Below are 24,650 nucleotides of genomic sequence, written 5' to 3' on the forward strand. Positions count from 1 at the left end.
TCTTTTGAGAAGTGTTTATTCAGATCATTTGCCCATTCCTTAATTGGATTTTTTATTTTATTTATTTATTTATTTTTTTGCTGTTGAGTTGTTTGAGTCCTTGCATATTTTGGTTATTAATCTCTTGTTGGATGGAGAGTTTGCAAATATTTTCTCCCATTCTGTAGGCTGTTTGTTCACTCAGATGATTCCTTCGCTGTGGGGAAGCTTTTTACTTTAATATCCCATTTGTCTATTTTTGCTTTTGTTGCCTATGCTTTCGAGATTTTTCTTCAAAAATCTTTGCTCAGACCAATGTCCTGAAACAAGGTTTTCTTCTAGTAGTTTCATGTCTTACATTTAAGTCCTTAATCCATTTTCAGTTGACTTACTGAAGAAACTGTCCTTTCCTCAATGTATGTTCTTGGTGCCTTTGTCAAAAATGAGCTGGCTGTAAATGTGTGAATTTATTTCTGGGTTCTCTACTCTATTACACTGGTCAATATGTCTATTTTATGCCAATACCAAGATGTTTGGTTATTAGTGCTTTGAAGTATGTTTTGAAGTCAGGTAGTGTACTTTTTCCAGATTTGTTCTTTTTGCTCAGGCTTGCTTTGGTTAGTCATAGTGGTTCCACATGAATTTTCAGATTGCTTTTTCTATATCTTGAAGAATGTCCTTGGTATTTTGATAGGGATTGCAATGAATCTGTAGATCACTTTGGGTAGTATACACATTTTTAACAATTTTTCTATGAACAAATGAATATCGATATCTTTATTTTTTTAACATTTCCTCTTCAATTTCTTTCATCAATGTTTCATAGTTTTCATGGCAGAGATTCTTTATCTCTTTGGTTATATATATTTCTAGGCATTTTTTTTAAGCTATTGTAAACGGGATTGCTTTCTTGATTTTTTTCAGCTTATTCACTGTTGGCACATAGAAATGCTCAAATGCTAACCCAGCAGCAGTTCATGCTATAATACTTCCCCTCTCCTACTTCCTATCTCTTTTTATAGATTTGGCACATAGTATGCACTACACAAATAATAGTTTCTCTTCTAGTCTCTAAAAGAAACTTTTAGTACAAAAACTGGATCAAGAAGTTTCTATTGTTTCATCAACGTTTCTTTAATTCTTGTATGTGGGAAAAATTAAAAGTTCATTTTAAAAATGAGAAATGAACTGCTGGAGTGGAACAACCACAGTTAAAGCAATTTTGACACTATGTAAGAAAGCTTTAGAGACTCATTTTCTCTGCATTCTGGAACTAGAGTTAATGCTTTGTATAAAATATTTAACTACTCAGAAGGGTCAAGAAAGAGCTAGCTTTCTGAATAACGTAGGAGTTACTTCCATGAAGGTGCATTTCAGCTAACCAGTGCACATCATGCCCTTTCTCCTCCTCCAGCTTCAGCAAAGCAAAACTTCCTCAAATCTCTTTCTTGGCCCCAGTCCAACAGTATCTTTAACTGGTAATGTATTAGCATGTTAAGCTAAGGGGCACTTTCTGTCTCTGTTCCCTAACATTCTTCCAAGATGGCTTAGGATAGACCTTTTAAATTTCTATAAACTATATAAACAAAGGAAGAACTCACCCTGAGAAGTTTTTCAATCTTGTTCAGTAGTGTAAGTATAAGATGAGACTGTAAATTTCCAAGTTCTGTAGTCCACGCAGCGTAAGCTGGTAAAAATACTTGATGTGTAGCACTAACTACTCTTTCTGAGGGATCACCTAAGGCTGACAGCAACAATTCAAAACCCTGCCAATGAGAAAAAGGAAAATGTAGATTTTTAAAGGGATAAACTTAAAATAAAACACTTATTAAAAGGTAATAAAAATTTCAATAAATTAAGAAAGTATTTTTAAGCAAGAAAGAAGGCCATCCATAATCCTAGCCTTGCCATGTATCCACTGATGAGCAAACCAAAGAGAGGGAGTGGTAAACAGAATACATCCTGCCAATTTCCTGCCAGAAAGCTGTGGCAGATACTTTAACTGAACTGTAGCATTCTTTTCTCTGAGCTGCAAAATTGAAACCAGGCAGCCATCCTCAAATCACACCTGCCATCCTTATGATATATTATAAAGTATCCAAATCAGAGATTTGGAATATTATAATACTTGGAATTTTGTAATTGAGTAAAAGGAGGTCATTCTGAAAAACATACCTGATGATATTTGTCTGGATCATCAATGTATCCCATTATGATACCAAGGCTTTTGATAACAGCTTCTCTTACCAAATCTGCCTTATCTTCCATTAACATTTGTTGCAACATTGAAAGAACCAAGGAGCTACGGATTTCTTTCTGAAAATAAACACGTTTTTACTATTTATTTACATCTAAGCACAGAAGTATAGAAAATAATATGACAAACATCAGTGTAGTCAAAATCCAGATTAAACAGGTATTAACATTTTTATTAAAAATGCTAACTGCTACTGTACGGAGATTTTGCTTCAGACCTTTGTTTTTTGAAGACATAAAACATTACAGATATAGCAAAAATATGACTCTGCCCCAAATCCCTTCTGCTCTAGAGGCAATAACATCTACTCTGAATTTGGCATTTATTAATCATCTCTCAGCATGTTTTTTTATATCTTTACTAAATATTTAAAAATCTCTCAAATCCTTGCAGTTCACACTAGAAGGCACTTTTGACAAATCAACAAAGTCTACTACAAACTCTACTACAAATGGACAATGACTCTCCTGTCACTATTCGTTCCACTCAGAGAAGCGCACTGAGAGTTGTAACAGGAGGAATTATAAAAATCTCTCTGGCAATTAGAAAATTTGTCTGGGATATGGTGAGGAAACATTATAAAATCCTGGCATTCCTATTTCTTTGAAGAAGTGGGAAAAAAAATTCAAACAGGATAATAAAATATGAGAGTGAACTTTAAAAGTACTTAAAAATCGCATTGCTCTTTTTTATGCTAATATTTAATATAATGCACACCCACTGCTGTGGCTTGATTTCACACAGAATATTTTCCAGTTATGATAAAGAATGTTTTAGTTTAATGGCTGAGGTTAGGATTAAGAGCTACCAATATACAAATTCATGCTCCTCTTATCCTACTTGTACTAATATTGCAATTTAATCAATTTATAAAATTCTTAAAACATAAACTTGTTTAAGTGCTTTTCCCATATAATAACTAGGATAAAATAAAAATAAAGGCGGAGGACATGGCTATTTTCATAAATTTACAACATGATTTGGTATATAGAGCAAGGCTTGAAAGATATTTTTAAAAAGTCTGGTTTTCACTTTTTAGAAACAAAAATACATGCAATTTTAGCATATCTTAAAACACATTTAGGTTGGTGAATATATAACATCTTTTGGTACAGCCCCATTTATTTACTGTTTAGGCTAAAAATTGCCCTGAAACACTTTAAACTATCTAAAAGGACTTGTTGGTTGGTATCCGCACAAGGCAATATGACAGAGGTAAATAAACTTTAAGTGGGCATTTGTTTTACACTGATTTGGGCAAGGGTCAAGTGTGGCAATTAGTTTTAGTATGCCACAGGGACCCCACCAGAGCATCGGTCAGGAGGCATTACTCTATTTGAGTCATAAACACACTGAGGAACTGCCGCTGTACAGAGATTTCACTGCTATCAGTGACAGTGGGGTACACAGAAGGCAAGTATAGATCCACTGAGGAAACGTTGTATCTACTATTAATACTGCTTAGTATTCTAGGAGTAGAGTAGAACAGTCTATTTATCCTTTGAGAGCAAGGGATGTTCATCTGTCTTGGAATAATAAATAAGAGGCTCAAACCCATTTGCATCAATCTATCTATATGATTTATCACAACAATAAGGTATTTTCTTCCATTAGAAAAACACTTAAAAAATTTCACCATGCCTAGCTCCTGGTGAAGGTATGGGAAAATAAAAACTCCAAGGTACTGTTAGTAGGAGTATAAATACATGCTACTCCAATTTTATCACTGGCAATGAATGCTGTCTACTTGGTTTCCTTGAAGTGACATTCTCACTCCATCCAATTTCATGAAAATGTCTGCCACATACCCAAGTCTGAATAACCAGTTTGGCTGTAAGTGTTTCTGTGAAGTAAAATTGGTGTCCCCTAAAAAAAAGCAGCTAGTTGAGCTCATAACTCAAACAACTGCCTAAGTGCTTTTCCTGCAAATGGCTATGATTTTTCAGTATGCAGCAAAGAGTTTTTATATGAGTACTTTCTATTTTGTCTCACAGAATATTAAGAAGATGCATGCTTCACGGGTCAAAATTTAGTAAAATTAACAATTTTACTGATTCAGCAAACTCCTTTTTAGGTGCAATTGGCTTTTTCTGCAAAAGCATGGCAGTAAAGAATACAATCATTACTATAATAGGACATTTGGGTGCCACTGCCCTGATTAGTGCTAATGCAGCAGCATTTTTGCCCATCCCTGCTTTTGTACCAACAATACAAATTTCAACACAGTGAAAAAGACAAAAAGTGTCTTATTATTATGAAAACAGTTTTCTCCTCGTGGACCTTTTTGGAAGGATCTCAAGGAAACCCCCAGGGTCCTCAGACCACACTATAAGAACTGCTCATATAGTTTAATATATTTATACTCATTCAAAACCAGTGGTAATGTACCTATGTGTTTGCAATGCCATACTGTACTAATGTTAATCTCTTCTTTTTTGGATCATCTCTTTTCTTTATTAAGACAGCATGTCTAGGAGATATTTGGATTAAAATCTATAAGACACTCAAAAAAAGGTTTTCCTATTATTAGAAAAATAGTTTTAAGAAAAAAAAAAGACAAGTCTTACCGGAAGGTAAGGTGCCAATGCGCCACAGGATTCTGCCACAAGCAGTCGTCTTTCTGGGTATTTGTGATTAATCTAGAGCAAAATAAATACATAAATCAAGTATAACAGCATAGCCTCCCTTCTTCTAAAAAAGAATTATATTTCACCACAAATTCTGTTAAGAATGCAATAAAGCTTCTTGCTTTTCCACTTCTGGGAATCCCTGTGTGACTATACCTGGATCAGGAATGAGGGAGTGAGGGAGAACCTAAACATGAGGTTACAGGGGTCATCTGTTAAAGAAAAAAGGGAAAATCAAAGATGAAAATGTGGTAAGGTATCTAGAGATCACGGGCTTGCCTAAAACTAGGCTTTCCTTAGAGTATCAGGAGAAACCAGGACCTTTCCCTAGCAACAGTAGAATATTTTTAAATTTGGAAAACTCAGCTTCTGGATCTTATAGATATGGTCTATAATATGTGCCAGTCTTCTTTCTTCAACCTAAGGGATGAGGAAGTAAGTTAATCAATGATTTGACCAGAGCCCTTACTAGAAATATGCTTTTATTTTTCAGGTAAGCAGACTTCAATCCATTCCTCTGTTTGCAAATGCAAAATGGTGGGGTTTTGCTATTGTGATGACTACACTGAACCATAACCAAAAATAACAAAAAAAAATGACACATACTGGGTTTTGTTCCCATATGTCTTCTTCATAGAATATAAATCTTTCTTTGACTGGAAAAGAAGTATATCTGTTCTCATATTCCCATATGAAAAGGTGACATAATTCATTAATGTATTGGATGCCTAAAATTAAGAAAAAAAATTATATAGTAATCTACTGGGAAACAAATTGGAGGTAGGCGGCTAGATAGATCCCCGATATCCAAGTTTACTCAGGTTACAGAAGAGGTGGCAGTAGAGATGTTTATAACTGATATCTTTGAATTAAATTTAATCCAGATGTAGTTACCTCAAAAGTAGAATGGTTTGAATGTCAAAGTATGGCTGTGCATAAACTTTCGTTTGCTTTTCTTTAGCTCAGTAAGTCTCAAAATTGAATGTAAATGCAAAAATCAATTGTATGTCTATATATTAGCAATGAACAAACTAAAAATAAAATTAAGAAAACAGTCTATTTACAATAGCATCCAAAAGAATGAAATACTTACAAATAAATAAAACAAAAGGGCAAAACGTGTACCACTCGGAAAACTACAAATCACTGTTGAAAGCAATTTTAAAAGACCTAATGCATGGAAAGATATCCTAAATTCATAGAATGAAAGACAATATATAAAATTAGGATGGCAATACTCTCTAGATAAATCTATAGATTCAATGCATTGTTTATGAAAATCCCAGCTGGCTTCTTTGCAAAAATTGAAAAGTGATCCTAAAATTCATAAGAAAATTCAAGGGACCTGGAATAGTCAAAATAATCTCGAAAGAGGAGAACCAAATTCAAGCAGTTAGGGTTTGTCTTTGAGGTGGCAAAAATGTTTAAAAATTGATTGTAGTGAAGCTTGCACAACACTGAATCATTAAATTGTACACTTGAAAGGAAAAAGACAAAAGAAAATAAAAAAACTATAAAAAATTAAATGTGCACAATTAACTGTATAGAATTGTAAACTGAAAGTTGTATGGATATATTGTAGCCAAGTTATTTTGACATCAAGTGATTAGAACCTCACCCTAAATTAGTATGCACTGTAATTTATAGACGGTATAAGGGATTGTGAGAGGTGGTTATTACTACATGTAATGTTTACTTTGTCTACTGAATCTGGGGATTCTACTTTATTTTGGTGGAAAAAATGAATGCCCAAAGAACTTGGGAATAGGACTATAAATGACTATATACTTCAGTGATATTCCGGAGACTAATATTTTTCTTAAGAATAAGTGACTGTGCTATTGTAAATAAAGCCATGTAATTTGTCTCCATAAGCAAGAAACCCATCTTTTTAAGGTGGAAAAATGAGGTGCTGAATGATCTAAACATTAAGTCTAGAAAGTCAATGATTCTGAGTTCTACAGAGGACTGGAATTTTAAATTCAATATAAAAGCAAAAGCACTGTTAGTAAAATAATAAGTTCAAGTATAAATACAAAAACCTCCCACATCAAAGATTTACACTTTGTATATGTGTAATATATACAAGTATACAAGATATATTTCTATTTACACACACACACACACACACACACACGTCTTCTTGCTGTTTCTTGAACGCATCAAGTATACTCCCACCTCAGGGCCTTTGTTCTTGTTCCATCTTATTTCATTCAGATTCTTTCTTAAACATTGCCTCAGAGATTCTTTCTCTAACCACCCTTCCTAGGAGAGCATTCTCCATCACTCTCTCGCCCTTATCCTGCTTTATTTTTCTTCATATTATAAATTACTGCAAAATAGCAGACCATTTCTTTGTTTCCTCTTATTTCACCATTAGGATGTCTTTGTCTTTTGTTCACCACTGTATCCCTAGTGACTACATCAGTACCTGGCACTGAAATTAGTGTTTCATAAGTATTTGTTGACTGAATGAATAAAGGAGAGCACCCCAGAGCATTCGTAAGTACTAATAAATCACTGTGCTGAGCTACAGAAACATCAGCATAATTTATTTCTTAAACGCCTTTAAAAAGGAAACTATGTATCTTTTTAAGAAATCAGGCTATAATAGCTAGGTGAAAACTCAGTACAGTTATTTACCTGTTCCCAACACTGTGGTAAAAGTTCAGCTTCTACACGTGTTGGTCCAACATGACGTGCAAATGCCACACAACCTGTCAGTATCATTTGCCTGAAAAATAATACAAAAAAAAAACACGAAACACAAAACAGCTTATATTTGCATTAGAAAGCACAACTAGGACTAAGGGTTAAAAAGTCTCATCTCTATAAATTCACATACAGAACAAGATTTTTGTATAATCAAATTAGACTTTTTTTTTTTTTGAGATAGAGTCTGGCTGTCACCCAGATTGGGGTACAGTGGCATGATTTTGGTTTACTGCAACCCCCACCTCCCAGGCTCAAGCAGTCCTCCCACCTCAGCCTCTCGAGTAGCTGGGACTATAAGTGCTCACCACCATGCCCAGATAGTTTCTATATTTTTGGTAGAGATGGTGTTTCACCATGTTGCACAATCTGGTTTTGAAAAATTAGACCTTTCGGCCGGGCACAGTAGTTCACGCCTGTAATCCCAGCACTTTGGGAGGCTGAGGCGGGCGGATCATGAGGTCAGGAGATTGAGACCACCCTGGCCAACATGGTGAAACCCCATCTCTACTAAAATAAAAATTAAAAAAAAATTAGCCGGGCATGGTGGCACCTGCCCATAGTCCCAGCTACTCGGGAGGCTGAGGCAGGGAAATCACTTGAACCCGGGAAGTGGAGGTTGCACTGCACCAAGATCGCATCACTGTGCTCCAGTCTGGCAACAGAGTGACACTCCGTCTCAAGAAAAAAAAGAAAAAAAGAAAAATTATACCTTTCTAACAATGGCCTAAGCTGCCACCAAGAGCCTAAGTTCCTTAAGATTAGCCACTCGAGCAGGGACAACCCCACCTGTGACAGACGTTGTGAAGGGATTTCTGTATAGGTATGAGGCTGAATCTCATAACCTTCCAAATTACCTTCCCACACATACATTCTGAGATTATATATGCCCAATCCTTCAGTTTCTACACAACTTCACTTTCTAGACACTAAAACAACCAGTGATTATTCTCTCAGTGTTTCTATAATTAAAAACTACACCTATCATATCAGTAAAGGGGTATTTTAAGAATCAGATTTTTGGTATTACACCTAAGATAACTGTGGTAGGTAGTTTCTGACATGACTCTCAATGATCCTATCTCTTTGAGTGCACACTGGACCTAGTGACTTGTATCTAATGAACAGAATATGACCAAAGTGGTAAGAGGTCAATTTTGAGATTAGGTGCCAAAAGTCTGTGATGTCCATCTTTCTGGATTCTACTGCCTTCTCAGCAGGCATGCTTAGATAAACCAAGCTGCCATGTTGGAAAGAGTCATATGGGAAGGAATTAAAGGTGGTTCCTGGCCACCAGTCAGTGAGGAGATGAAGCCCTCAGTCTAACAATCCTTGAGGAACTGATTCTTGACAATGACCAACTGTGTGATTAAGATTAAAAGCAAATCCTTCTCCAGCTAAACCCTGAGATGACTATAGCCCCCGCCGACCTTTGAGTACAGCCTTGTAAGAGACCCTGAAGCAGAGGACCCAGATTCCTGACCCACAGAAACTGTAAGATAAAAGATGTTTTAAATCACTTTCTTTTGAGGTACTTTGTTACAAAACAACAGTTAACCAATAACTAATACATTATCTTCATTTGAATTGATAGATTTATAACTAAAAAAACTATAAAATTCTAAGTAAGATTTTGCATTCTGTAAGGTGAAAGTAGATTTAAGTGTGGACTTGAGTGTTGATCCCTGATGCACCTTGACCTAAAGTAAAGCTAATAAGTACTTTTGGCCACCAGGTGGCAGCTGTTAGCTTTACATGCAAGGTTTATGAAAATAGACTCTAAGATCAGGTTTTTGCCTTGAAAATCTAAAAATGAAAATGTAATAATAACTGTATTTAACTATTAACTAAATTACCAAGATAGGAAATGGTATTTTTAAAGGAAAAAATAAAATACTAATTTTCCTATAGTACCACCAAGTTGTCCTTGGGAAATTTTTACTTTGCAATGAATGGTACTAATACAGTGATTTAATTTCCCTTATTCCTAGTTGACTTGCATGTTAGGGCTGCCGGTATAAATTAACCTTAGCTGGATACTGAAAAGAGCAAGGTTCTCTACTTGGTCAGGTATATTTTGATAATCGCAGAATATAAGTTTCAGTAATAGCATTTCAAAGTCTATAGAAGTGTTTGTATTCTCCTAGTTGAGGGGTTCTCTGTATTTTAAAATATAAGCTTGGTATCTTTTATAGTTCATTCTTATTTATGATTTTTCAGTATTCTCAGAAGAGGCAAAATTATATCAGTCAGAAAAACAAGTACTGAAATTACATAAAGCTACAAAATCATAAAGCACAATTCTATTATTTTGCAAAGTATAAGCAAAAATCATTTTTTCATTAAGATAAAAATTATAACATAGAAAACCATTCAACTGCTTTATTTTATCCAACTGGTGCTTAATCCATCTATCCACCCATCCAGGATGCTTTGTTCAAGTCCATACTTGTACAGCTTCACTTAATACTTAAATGTTTTATGATTGGAGGTAGATAGCTATCATCGTTGCTTGATCAAAACCTATTCTGCTTTCTTCTCATGTGTCACCCTGATCTGTGGCCCTCCTCATCACTCTGAGTAGATGCTCAACTCAGGCATCTTTATTTGTGGGTATTAGACTCAGGACTAGCCAAAATAACATGCCGTATCCCTTTAGCCACACAGCAATGGTTTACTGATAACCCAGTGATGCACACATTCATATATTAAGTACTTTATTTTTCTATAAAGCATAACCATTAAAAGGTCATAATGTATCTAGTTCATCTGTGGGAAAAAGGGGAATGTTTAGGACAAATCAAGCATGACATATAAAGGCAAAGCAATATGTGAATTAGAAGTCCAAAGGTAGGGCCGGGCGCGGTGGCTCAAGCCTGTAATCCCAGCACTTTGGGAGGCCGAGACAGGCGGATCACGAGGTCAGGAGATCGAGACCATCCTGGCTAACACGGTGAAACCCCGTCTCTACTAAAAAATACAAAAAACTAGCCGGGCGAGGTGGCAGGCGCCTGTAGTCCCAGCTACTCGGGAGCCTGAGGCAGGAAAATGGCGTGAACCCGGGGGGCGGAGCTTGCAGTGAGCTGAGATCCGGCCACTGCACTCCAGCCTGGGCGACAGAGTGAGACTCCGTCTCAAAAAAAAAAAAAAGTCCAAAGGTAACTAAAACCAATGAGTAATTGGAATAATAAGAATGAAAATATTGCAGAACATTGGAGTGGGGCCAGTATTCCCTCTGCTTATTATAAAAATTGGGGTAACGTTTCCTTTATTAATTTATATATAACTTCAAACTTCAAAGACTTTCATAATTAAAGAGAAACTGGGATTTAACTGTTGAGGGAGTTTACTGGAGCCAACTTTCTGAGGATTATTAACAAACTTGCTCATTTTAAAACAAAATGACTGGAATAAAATGTGTTGCTAAGTTCATCACAATGCCTTTATAAGGAAAAAGTTTAAAGGGTTGCAGCAAAGTTTATGGAGGAAACTTTATACATGCATTTTTATAAGCATGTATATAGAGCTTTATACATGCATTTTTGTGAACTTACATTGAGTGAAGCAGTAATTAATGCCAAAATGCTATTAAGGCTGTCAATCTGTTGAGTAACACTATTCATACCATGCACAAAGGTACTGGCAGTTTTCCAAAACATTTTACAGAAAAGTCAAGACCTGATATTGTAGGAACATATACATTTACATTTTGTCCATCAGGATACATTATGAGCTATGGTTGAAGAGTTTCTGGAAATTATTGAGACCACGAAAGTTTGGGCAAACAATCCTTCAATTCTGCAAATGGCCAGTGAATACCGTGCTTTATTGAGATTTGAAATTTATCAGCTGGGCACATGGCTCATGCTTGTAATCCCAGCACCTTGCAAAGTCCAGGCAGGCAGATCACTTGAGTCCAGGAGTTCAAGGCCAGCCTGGGCAACATGGCGAAACCCTGTCTCTACAAAAAACACAACCATTAGTTGGGCATGGTGATGCATGCCTGTGGTCCCAGCTACTTGGCTACTTGGGAGGTGGGAGAATCACCTGAGCCTGGGAAGGACGAGGTTGCAGTGAGCCATGATTGTGCCTCTGCACTCCAGCCTGGAAGACAGACTGAGACCCAGTCTCAGAAAAAAAAAATCACTTATAACAAACATGGATTCAATTTTCAATAGTCTCAAATATATTACTTTGTCTTCAACATAAATTTGAAAACACTGCATATTTTTTTTTTTTCATTCTGCTAGCTCTCCTTATTCCAGACAATCTTTTTCCTCTAAGCCTACATTTCTTTTGGCTCCCTTCTCTTGTTTATAATAGCCAGGAATTCTTGCCTGTTTTTTAGGCCATTAAATAATGTTTCAAAATGTTTCTCTGGTTCTTGTAATACATCATTTTCTAAGACATGCCTTTATTCTGAATTTAGCGCAATTGCTGTTTTCCCTGTAAAGTGCAATTTTTATGGGGTTCATGTGGATTTTGCTTTCTATAGACTAATCTTTAATAAGGAGAAGTTGATACAGCTCCAGTTCATTTTGAGAGAAAGGGAGGAGCCACAGTTAACAGCTTCACTCCCAGAGACATCTCAGATATATTAAAGAGATAATAATTTAATGTTGTTCTGCTGAATCCAGGTGTGCCTTTCTCCTTTTCTCAATGCACAGTTCTCTTGAGAATGATGATAATTTATACTATACAGGATTTGAAGTAGGCTGGAGTTTAATTCAGCCAAATATCATATATAAAAAAACTAACTCTCACTATGTACTTCTAGGGCTATTTCTGGTCTTCATCTGGCTTTGTTTGTGGTAAAACCACATACTCAAGGATAAAAGATACCATTTGCCCATCTCCCTCTATTTCTTATTTACTGGGAATAACAATCTCTGAATGGATGAAGAAAGAGAAACACTGACAGCAGACTGAATGAGGACAGAAATAACTGACAGCCTTAGATAAAAATAATGTCTGTCTGACTTAGTGCATTCTACTTACTTGTAAGCCAACTGAAACATACTTTTCTCAAAGTGAAAACTACAAGGGTCTTCCTCATCCAGCTTCATTAAATGAAATTAGAGTAACAGAAAATTTTCTCAGGCCCTTCAAATGGCTGACTGTTAACTTGTTTTTCACAAATGTTAGTTTTTTTTACTTTTTAAATGTCTTTATAGCAAATTCCAATTTGGGAAGGAAATAAGAAGAAATGTCAACCTATCACTACCTTAAACTAGAACTTCTCTCTCTCAACAACCAAGATTGAAAAAAAATAAATTCCACTTGCTTTCAGTTGGGAGAATCTCATTGTAAGGTAAACATTAAGAAGTAGCTCAGAATCTAACAAAATAGAATATATATACACATATTTCTAAGACGAGACACTTATTGAGATTACATGAATATCAAAACTCATTATTAGGCAATAAGCCATACGAACAGAATTCTTAAGAAGATAGAAAGTTTTGTGTATAAAAACTGCACCTCAATGTTTTAAGATAAATGGTTTCATGCAAAATCTGCATTTTGAGCTTTTATAGGTCTCAGGATTCATAAAAAATATCACTGAGAACATATGTAGACAGATGAAGTTGGGCTTTTCTAAAAAATCTGCTTTACTGAAGGTTAGTTAGGTTTCTATTTGAGAACATTAGAATGCCTGAGGAGGTCATCAGGTATGTACAATTTTCTGCTATGCTACCTACCTGGAACTTGTTGCGCTTGGAGAACAGAGGAGAAGAGTTGTTTTCTAGCCAACATATGATTTGGCTAGAATACGTTCACTCCCTCCCCCTTCCACTAGAGGGTTGGGGCATAATCTAATCAATTAGTAGTAGATGCTTCTCTACTAGAAAGCAGAAAAGTGTATTAATGGCAGATTATTTTTTCAGACAAAAGTAACTATCTTGCAATTTTCAGAGAACATTTACATTTTTGCAAGAAATTGAATTAGTCCTTCAAAAATACAAGATAATTTAGATAATGGCCTTCAGTACCTATATCTGTCTAGTCACCTTGAGAAACTTAACTTTTTTTTTTTTTTTGAGACAGAGGTTCACTCTTGTCTCCCAGGCTGGAGTGCAATGGTGCATTCTTGGCTCATTTGCAACCTCTACCTCTTGGGTTCAAGCGATTCTCCTGCCTCAGCCTCCTGAGTAGCTGGGATTACAGGCACCCACCACCATGCCCAGCTAATTTTTTTGTATTTTCAGAAGAGATGAAGTTTCACCATGTAGGCCAGGCTGGTCATGAATTCCTGACCTCAGGTGATCCGCCTGCCTTGGCCTCCCAAAGTGCTGGGATTACAGGCATGAGCCACGGCGCCTGGCTGAAACTTAACATTTTGAGAAGGTATAGAATTCCTTTTCAAAGATTTAAACAATGAGACTTGTCAGTAATTATAGCAGGTGATCTATAGTAGTCTGATCTTAGTAGGATTTATACATATTTTAGAAAGCTATTTTTGTTTTAGGTTTTATTTATTATGCATGTGCTAAATTTCTTAAGAGTGATTTCCCTATTATCTATTTCTTTGTTGCAGTAAATTCCAGGTCTCTTTAAAAAGAGAAGGTGAGGAGGAAAGGGAACCTGATGATGACATTATAGTCTGAAAAGCATTTTCACAGGTTTTGAAACCATGAAGGAGTGAATCCATGATGGTGGAATGCTCCAGCGCTGCTAAAATAGATACTGGAAGGAAAGAAAGCATTTTACATTAAAATGCTAATCTTGATGCCTAATTAGTGAAATCAGTAAGTCATATTGTAATTCTTTTTCAAATATGTAATCATACCCACCTTTGCTCATCATCTGGCCTCTTGATCAAATTGAAAAGTATGTGGAGAAGCTGATCTCGCTCTTTAGGTTCAGGATGTAGACATGCTGTACACAATATGAGGGGGATCAACTCCTAAAGAAATATGAGGGTGGAAAATTTCAAATAAAAACACATTGCAGAATATTCTTTTTTTTTCTCCAGAATATTCTTAAATGGACATTTAAAGTGAAATAAACGTCAATATACAAAAGAGTAAATTTTAATTTTGTAAGGTTGGTAATTCAAGAGATGTTTACACTAAAACGTTTATGTGTTGGTTGTGGAGGAAATGTAAATAACAACTTAACAAAAATTGCTTAAGATTCAACTAGCCTTGGTTTTTAATCTAGCACTTCCCAAGGGCCCACTAGCTTTTACACTAAATAACATTCCATTATGTGACATACTGACACTGTAATTTTAATTCTGAAAGTGTTTTTAAACAAAAGTTGCAGAAGTCCACTATAATTTAAAACTTAAAAAGATAATAAAAAATAAAGACCACTCTTCCCACTTCTATAAGGACAATATGATGTCCTTATGATTAGATCTAATAATTTTGTACCCTTAGCACTTGACTCAGTGCCTAATTAAAAAGACCACTTTCATAGATATTGAATCATCTCAGTACCATTACAAAGTTATCAGTAGAAATATTTGATGTTGAAATATAAATTTTTAATAATATTTTGTTTTCTTCACATTCAATATGCAGAGGTAAATTCAGCATTTTGTAGGAAAGTAAGAACTAAAAGTTTATTTCTAAGAAATACGTGAAATTAGTTACGTTGTTTTACATTTTAATTAAGATGAAATTCTTTATACTAAAGTACATTCAAAATATATTAATGTTTTTCATTTGAGTGGATTTTCAAATCTAAGAAGAACAATGGTCCAAAAGTAATACAATATTTTTGTGAGAAATCCTCTAAGTTGTAAAAACAATATTTTGTAAATATAGTAAAGAAATCACTATGGTGTAATTAAGAAGGGAAGAATGACTACACCCATTTCTTTCCCACCTGCCTTGATACTCACCGAAAACTGTTAAGAGATTTAAAATAGAAATTGATCACTATGTAATAATGTACGATTATTATTGTCTGTAATAATATAACCTAAAAAAAAATAATGTAACCTGAAGAAAAGCATGATAAAAAGTCTACACTGTTGAAGTGTTTTCACACTTTGAAGATGCTTCCTAAGAAAGAGATGATTTTTCGAAGAGTTGAAACTGAAGCTTAAATGTATGACTAGAAGTCTCTCTCTATTATTTCTAAAGTCTTTATATATTATAAATCTTAAATTTGAAGTTACAAAGGTATAGGTAAGACGAGCTAAGAATGTATCTGAGAAAAAAAGAATGTGAAACATTTATTCTGCCATTTTCAGTCTTCCTGTTTGGGCACCTCTCTAGGTTTTACCTTAGTGAATAATTCAAAAGGAATAAAAAATTAGGAAAAAAAATTTTGCACTGGGAATGAGAGACAGAGCATATGTATAGATCCTATATGTTTTCCCTAGAGGTTTAATGTAATGCTTGATGGATTAGTCCTGATTCTGTAGAAGAAAATGAACAACCTTTTACAAAATAGTAAATATTCTGTCTGGCTGGAAATTTAACAATATTAGGGTAGGAGATCATTAATAGCAAGGAGTACCCTAATCCTTAGTTGATTCCATATGGGCTGCTGAGAGGCAATGATACTAATGAGAGGACTAAGACATTGCATCATCAGGGTATACTACTGAGAGTAGAACCATAAGGATGAAAAGTAGTTATTCTGGAAGCATTAAAAAAGTGAGAAGCTATTCTAATGCCTGAAAACCAAGAAAGGCCCTAAAAATTTTATTTGTACTTTGTCTTCATGTCAGATCTTGTTTCCTCCTAATCCCCCTTCCTGCTTTCCCATCATCTCTACATGTATACTTCTCATACTGTTTAAAGTTATGAAATGAGGGTAAGATAGCAGCTATAATTGCTAACACACACACATACTTAAAATGTAGAGTATAATCTTTTACTTCATCTCAAAAACCAGCATACAAAAACAACTGTGTTGCTCTTCATCCTTTATGCCTTATATTTTATTTTCTTTTTCTTTTTTATCATGAGGCTTAGTGATCCTTAATCAAGGAGGAAGTTTAAGTCATATATTAATATGGACAATATTTTAACTGAAATATGGCTACAGATGTGCCAAACTGAGAACTCTGGCCCAGGAGCTGAAAGAGTTCTTACCTTGGTTTACTCCTTAGTACCAAAGAAACTAAAGAAAAGCACAAATTTCTCTTTCAGTTTCTTAAAGTGAAACATGTAGGAATTCAGATTAATGCACAAATGGAAAACACTTCACAGACATTCTGCAATTTATCTATTGCTGATAATTTTTCCTTCTGAAAGCAAAGATGGCCTAAAAAAGCCTGTTCAACACAGCAGTCGCTACGAATCAATTCAAACTGACATATTAGAAGGAAAGTATTTGTGAGTCCTTGTCTCCTTGAACCTTAAATTTCTGTGAATTTAGGACTTTGAAAAAAATACTTTTCACTTTTCTTAATCACAGTAATAATTGATATTGCCATCAGCTTTTATTTCTTGCCGGCAAATTAACAACATATGGGAAGTCACTGCCAATAATTTTTGGTTGCTATTCCATGCCAACAAGAGTGGTCCACCTTGGCACATTACGGCTATGGCAGTTACAACTCAGAGTGTAAAGGATGCCGGATGGCTTCTTCCTCTTACAGCAACACAGAGCTGAGAAGAGGTCCAGTAAGTGAGGAAGAAACATGCAGAAAGAGTGGTCTGTTTCTGACAGAGCCAGCAAGGACACGATTAGGATAATTGCTAGATTGAGACTGGCCCCAAATCTGCTAATTTCTCCATTATCCATTTATTTATAACTTTTATTTGTATTGCTATTAAAATAAAATAATAGATTCCATAAGTATATGTCTGTTATGTTACTTATTCCCATTTATTGTAAATTCATCTTTCAAGCCTTTGAAACACTAATAAATCCACACCAGAATTTACTAAGTTTGTATTTACCATTTTCAGAGTATTCATAAGTTAATAGACTTGAATCAATATTCTCCCTTTGGCATCACCTCTCACACTGAAAAAGTACAGTCTTAAAACTTTCTTTATAATTCTGAATACAGCATTTAAAAAATGGTGATTAAATTTCCATCAGAAGACAAGGTGTTCTAAAAATATCTTTGAAAGACTAAATGTAAATGAGAATAATAGAGCAGTAAAAAATCCTTAGGCATATTAGATTTAATATCTCATGTAATATTAAAATAATAACCATGGTAAGAAAATACCTATGACTTGGGTAATATCAGATCCAAGAGGTAATTTTTCTGCTTCACATAATAAACTTATGTGTCCGCATTTCCTTCTTTTTCTTAAGAGACTGGGTCTTTTTATATTGCCCAGGCTTGAAGGCAGTTGGCTATTCACAGGCGTGATCGTAGCACACTACTGCCCCAAACTCCTGGGCTCAGGAGATCTGTTGAGGGCAGTGACTATCGGGGGCTGATGTTGCTCTGAGCAGTAAAAATAATTTGCCAAGACAGTTGTGGGTAAAGAAAGGCAGATTTATTAGACAAAGTAGGAAAATACATTGCAAGAAAGGAAAGGGCAGACCAGCAAGACAGGAGCTAACTGCAAGGACACAAAAAGTTGCTGGTGCTCATGCTGTGTGCTGAAGAGGGCTTTGTGCAGTACTGATAAAGCCAAGGTTGCAGTGAGCTAACTTGCATTTTTCTATTGGCTGAGGTGTCTGGTGATAGCTTTGTGCAGGAAAACCGTGAGTTATTTGTATAGGAGGGCTACGTGTCCTGGACCATGAAGAAAAGCAGACTTACAGCTTATCCACTTTCTTTTTTTTTTTTTGAGACGGAGTCTTGCTCTGTCGCCCAGGCTGGAGTGCAGTGGCCGGATCTCAGCTCACTGCAAGCTCCGCCTCCCGGGTTCACGCCATTCTCCTGCCTCAGCCTCCCGAGTAGCTGGGACTACAGACGCCCGCCACCTCGCCCGGCTAGTTTTTTTTTTTTTGTATTTTTTAGTAGAGGCGGGGTTTCACCGTGTTAGCCAAGATGGTCTGGATCTCCTGACCTCGTGATCCGCCCGTCTCGGCCTCCTAAAGTGCTGGGATTACAGGCTTGAGCCACCGTGCCCGGCCAGCTTATCCACTTTCTTTTTTTGCTTTCCCTCAGTCTCGCCAGGCCAACTCCCACTCCTTATTTAGAACTCCACAAGATCCTCCTGCCTCAGCCTCCTGAGTAGCTGGAACTATGTGTCACTGTGCCCAGCTAATATATCCATACTTTCAGCAATAGGAATCTTTAATATTTTAAAACATGATTTGGCAACATAGAGAGTACTCAGTAATGTGTATTGAAGTGAAATATTTAAGAGTGTCTATGATCATTAAAGAGAAAATCAGTATAGTAATCCTACTGCAGAATTTCTAGGATTTTTAGATTTCATTAATAGACGAGGACTGGAATTCGAAACTAGCCTGGGCAAGATGGCAAAACCCCACCTCTAACAAAAATACAAAAATTAGCTGGGTGTGGTGCTGTGCACCTGTAGTCACAGTTACTTAGGAGGCTGAGGTAGGAGGATCTATTGAGGCCAGAAGGTCAAGGCGGCAGTGAGCTGTGATTGCGCCACTGCACTCCAGCCTGGGTGACAGAGTGAGACCCTGTGATCCAAAAAAATAAAAAAAGAAAATGGTTTTCTTTGAGTCAATGGTAATCTTTTGAAATTTAAATTTCAATATTTAATATCTATATTTAAACAAATCGAGATAATTCTTTTGCACAATCCAAAGGAAAGAATCTATGCGGAAAACAATTGGGGGTGGAGTAGAAATGACTGAAGGAGGAAGGAAAGACAATAAGAAATACAGAAATATCTGTTTCAAAGCAGCTAAGATATCCTTGGCTTATCAGTACTCTAATTGTCAAGATTATATACAAATATAATGTGATATCATATTTACTTATTATTTTATTTGGATTTTTATTTTGATTATATCCAAATATAATGAGACATTATTTTACTTTTAGTGTCAAGATACAAGCTACACTTGTATCTTGGCTGATCCGTACCCTAATTGTCACATTACACTATATCCAAATATATTTCTATCCAAATATATATTACATTTGGATATAATGTGAAAATTAGGGTACGGATCAGCCAAGATACAAGTGTATAAAATTTAATACATAGCACAGAAGGCATGGAGGAATCCAAACAAAAGGTTTATCAGTACCAGACAAGGAGGGTCAAGAAGGTAATGTAAACATGTAAAATAAAGGGTATAAGGAAAACAATAATGTAAACATGATGATAAACAGTACTAACATGGGGTTTTAGTGACTAGGGGCTAAAAAGTAGGGCAGCAACTGTGGCTAACTAGAGATCCCATGTCCCACCTACTGGGGACAAGAACTGTGCTCCAATTGAAAAAATCGTTTGGAAATGTAAGTCTAGTGCTCTTAGACTGGAGGAAAACTTCAGACTAGGAGTTTTCAAAAAAAGCCCAAATTTTGTATTTTTAGGTAAAATATCAGTTTTTAAAAGTCTGATAACTAGCACATCACTTTTAACATTACTGAGCAGGCCAAACAAAACCTATCTGTGAGCCTTTGTTGGTCTGTAGATAGCGTACAACCTCTGATTTAAGTTTTCAGTTGAAACTTTTCAGTATGTTCCTGTTCATATAAAAAGGAAACCCAATAAAGACAGACATTACAAAGACTCACATAAGAAAAAAAAAAAAAAGATTACTCACCTCTGTAAAAGTTTTACAATTCAAGGGCTGCTAAAAATACCTATTCTTAGAATTATTAACATTAAATATCTATAATTTCTGGGGCTCAATCTTTAGGAAACCTAAGTACTTAAATAACCTTACCTCAAGTCTCACTATTGCTAAAGAAATGTGATTTACTCACAAAATTAAGTATGCACACATGCCAACATCACATAGGTATAAAGAAGATAGTCAAAACTTCCTATCTACTTTATTACACTTATCCACTATACTACTGTATAAATCTCATAGAGTTATGATCCTCTGAGGTGATCATTACTCGTAAGTTTTCCATGAAGGAAACATGAATGACAATGCAAAAGATCAAAGTCTAGTTTCTCATAAGACGGGAGGACTGTAGAGGTACCAACTACTTTAAAAACTTTTAGGGAATTGGTTCTTTCCCTTGACTTTTTTGTTACAGTTTTACTGAGATAAGTGGTTTTCTCTCTTTTGCCTTTTCAATGACAGTTTTATTGAGATATGCTTCATCTTTCATAAAGTTCATCCATTTCAAGTGTATATTCAGTGGTTTTTAGCATATTCAGAGTTGTACAGTCATCATCACAATATAATTTTGGAAGACTTCCAATATCCCAAAAGCTAGTCTCTATTAAATCTCTCCTCTTTTCCACTCCCATCTCAGCCCCAGATTTCTCCTTTGATTTTCCAACTTAGCTAGCTGATAGAATATATTTCCTTGGCACAGAATGAAACTGAAAGTTAAATTTTGATATATGATTACCAAAAATGCTACTTGAAGTAATCTTTCATAAAATTTTATTTTTTAATTATAGAATTTCCTCTTCAAATGTGGTTAAAGCAGAAATTGTGAAAAACCAACAACTTTAGCTTATTTACTATATATATTTATCAAATGATAAATATATTTATTCTATAATTTGGCTCAAAAGATTCAAGTTTCCTCAACCAATCCATTAAAATGAACTGCTATGTAAGCCACATATAAAAAATCAGTCCATCTTTTATTTTTGTCTCCCAAAATGAACAGGCAAGGAACTACAGAAAGATCAACTAAACCCATGGCCAGCAGAAGGAAATAATAAAGATTACAGTAGAGATAAATATTTGACTTTAAAATATAAGTTAGTAAAAAGAGACTACCATTATTTCAAAGAACCTAAGAGGTATATATTTTTGTTAAACTTTAGTATCTTTGAAATATGGGTATATCTTACGATAGACAGCATTTCATAATTCAATTGGGATTCTTTTTCTTTCTTAAAGAAACATAACTGTTACAACCAATTGCATCTTAGATTTAAAATAAGATACACTGAATTAAAAAATATTATAATTGTAACCTGAAGATTGAGTAAAGTTGTTACTTTTTTCTTTTTCCTGTTTTAAAGAAAAACAAATAATGCTAATACCTATATTCATTGTGCTTTCTATTTAAAAAAGTTTAATTTATTGGACAGCTTTGATTAAATCTTTATCCTATACTATCTTTAAAACAGTGGGTCACAAAATCAGTTGAATGGGTCATGAACAGCATGTTTTTCTTTTTTAATTGCTTATTTAAGGATTTTCTTCTTTACTTTTCCAAAATATTTATAAAATCGTGTTTGCTATTGCTTGTCTTTACTATGTTTTATAAAACTTTTAGTTTTATATATATAAGTACGTACTGATACATGATGTAAAACATCTTTTTTACTGAAGGTGTAGTCAAAGTTTGAAAACACTAATAGTAAGTTCTTTATATCATGATATAAAAAGTAAAATCTAATGTTAAGTATAAAAACAGCAAAGTAGAGAATAGTACATAGAATATGGTATCATTTGTTTAAATCATGGGGAAAAGATCACATATTTGAATTTATACATGCACAAAGTATCTCTGAAAGAATATAAGACAGTTCTACAATAATAGTTGGAGTCTTCAATACCCTACTTTCATACTGCACAGAAATTCTAGACAGAAGGTCAATAAGGAAATAGAGAACCCAAACTTTATAAAACAACTAAATCTAATAAAATTATACAGAACACTCCACTCAACATCAGCAGAATATATATTCTTCTCAAATGCACACAGAACATTCTCCAGGACAGACCATAAGTTAGGCAAAGGTAATTCTTAGTAAGTTTAAAAGATCAAAAACATATAAAGTATTTCTCTGACTATAATTGAATGAAATTAAGAATCAGTAACATAAGAAAAATGGAACATCCATGAATATGTGGCTATTAAACAACATGCTCTTAAATAAGCAATAGGTCAAGGAAGAAATCATGAAGTAAACGAGAAAACATTGAGATGAATGAAAATGAAAACAATATACCAAAACTAATGGGATATAGCAAAAGCAGTACTCAGAGGGAAATTTATAGCTATAAATACCTGTATTTAAAAAGATCTCAAGTCAGTAATTCAATGTCTTATGGAACTACAGAAAGATCAAACTAAACCCAAGGCCAGCAGAAGGAAAGAAATAATAAAGATTAGAGCAAAGATAAATGAAACATCGACTAGAAAAACAATGAAGAGAATTAACAAAATCAAAAGTTGGTTCTTGAAAAGAGAAACAAAATTGACAAACTTTTAGCTAGACTGAGTGAAAAAGAGAGAAGATGCAAATAACTAGGATCAGAAATGAAAGCAGGGATGTTAGTACCGACGTTACAGAAATTAAAAGAAATAAGTTAATACTATGAACAACTGCTCATCAACAAATCAGATAATCAAGATGAAATGAACTAATTCCTAGAATCACAGAAATCACCAAACTGATTCAGTAAGTAGAAAATCCCAACAGGCATATAACAAGGAAACAGACTGAAGAGTTCCTATACCCATCAAGCCAGCTTTAGCCCAATACCAAAACCAATACCAAATACCAAAACACAAAATAAGAAAACAACCACAGAACAGTATCCCTTATTAATATAGACACAAAAATACTCAACAAAATACTAACAACAGATCCAAAAGCACATTAGAAGGTTTATAAACCAACACCAAATGGGATGTATCTCATGAATGCGAGGGTGGATTAACATAAAATTAGGCAATGTATTAATAACGCAGGCATATCACAGTAGAACGAAGGGGGAAAATCACATTATCATCTTAACAGGTGCAGAAAAAGCATGTGGCAAATTCAATGCCATTTTATGATAAGAACATTTAGCAAACTAGGGATAAAAGGAAACTTCCTTAATACGACAAAGGGCATTTATAAAAATTCTATAGCAAACATCATAGTCAATGGTGAAAGATTGAAGCTTTCCTGTAAGATCAGAAACAAGGCAAGGGTATCTGCTTTCTCAAAACATTACCATCCAAATTGTACTGGAAGTTCTAGCTAGAGCAACTAAGCAACAGGAAAAAATAAAAGCCATCTAAATGGTAAAGAAGAAGCAAAACTATCTCTCTACGTGCAGATGACACGATTCTATATTTGTAGAAAATATCATAGAACCCATAAAAAATGATTAGAGTTAATAAGCAAATGCAGCAAAGTTGCAAGATTTAAGATCAACACACAATGACCAGTGTTGTTTTGATAAATCAGGATAAATCTTTCCTTTTTTGAAAAGAAAATTAAAAGAACAATTCCATTTACTATATCATCCAAGAGAACAAAATACCTAGGAATAAATTTAGCCAAAGAAGTGAAAGAACTGTACACTGAAAACTACAAAATATTACTGAAAGAAATTAAAGATCTAAAAACAAAAAGACATTCCACGTCCGTGAACTGGAAAACTTAATGTTGTTAGGATGACAATACTCCCAAAGAGATCTATAAATGTAATGTAATCTCTATAAAGATTTCAGTGACCTGTTCTGCAGAAGTGAAAAGCTGAGCATCAAATTCATATGGAACTGCAAGGGACCCTGAGCAGACAATAGTGAAGTGCAGTTAGAGGACTCATATGTCCCAATTTCAAAACTGACTACAAACAACAGTTATCAAAACAGTGTGGTAGTGGCATATGGCTAGACATACAGACCAATGGAACAGAACTGAAAGTCCAGAAATAAACCCGAAGAATCTAGGCCCAACTGATTTTTGACAAAAGTAGCAAGACTCTTCAAAAGAGGAAATTTTTTATCTTGAACAAATGTTTCTGGATAACTGGATAGCCATATGAAAAGAATAAAGTTAGACCCTGTTTCACTCCATATATAAAAATTAACTCAAAATGAATCATTGACCTAAATATATATAAAAAATGTTTTCTTGTAATTGTTTTATAGCTTTAGCTCTTATATATATTCATATACATATATATATCTTCTATAACACTGATTGATTTGGCAATGGTTTCTTAAAATTGATACTTAAGGCACAAACAACATGAGAAAAAAATGGATAAATCAGATTTCATAAAAATGGAAAACACTTGCCCATCAAAGGATATGGTCAAGAGTGTAAAAAGAAAACCTA

General features: G+C 34.7%; 1 protein-coding gene across 11 annotated transcripts in view; it reads right to left on the reverse strand.

Annotated features, from left to right (window-relative positions):
* The window catches only part of RELCH (RAB11 binding and LisH domain, coiled-coil and HEAT repeat containing), a 120,614-nt gene that overhangs the window by 47,840 nt on the left and 48,124 nt on the right, over window positions 1–24,650 (reverse strand). For all 11 annotated transcript variants that reach the window (XM_050768084.1, XM_050768083.1, XM_050768082.1 and 8 more), the window contains 5 exons: window positions 14,370–14,482; window positions 7,507–7,597; window positions 4,804–4,875; window positions 2,155–2,295; window positions 1,581–1,745 (listed from right to left, as the gene is read on the reverse strand). In XM_050768084.1, coding sequence (XP_050624041.1) covers window positions 1,581–1,745; window positions 2,155–2,295; window positions 4,804–4,875; window positions 7,507–7,597; window positions 14,370–14,482 — 582 coding nt within the window. The remainder of the gene's footprint in view (window positions 1–1,580; window positions 1,746–2,154; window positions 2,296–4,803; window positions 4,876–7,506; window positions 7,598–14,369; window positions 14,483–24,650) is intronic.

This window comes from Macaca thibetana, chromosome 18, assembly GCF_024542745.1.
Source record: "Macaca thibetana thibetana isolate TM-01 chromosome 18, ASM2454274v1, whole genome shotgun sequence".
NCBI lineage: Eukaryota > Metazoa > Chordata > Mammalia > Primates > Cercopithecidae > Macaca > Macaca thibetana.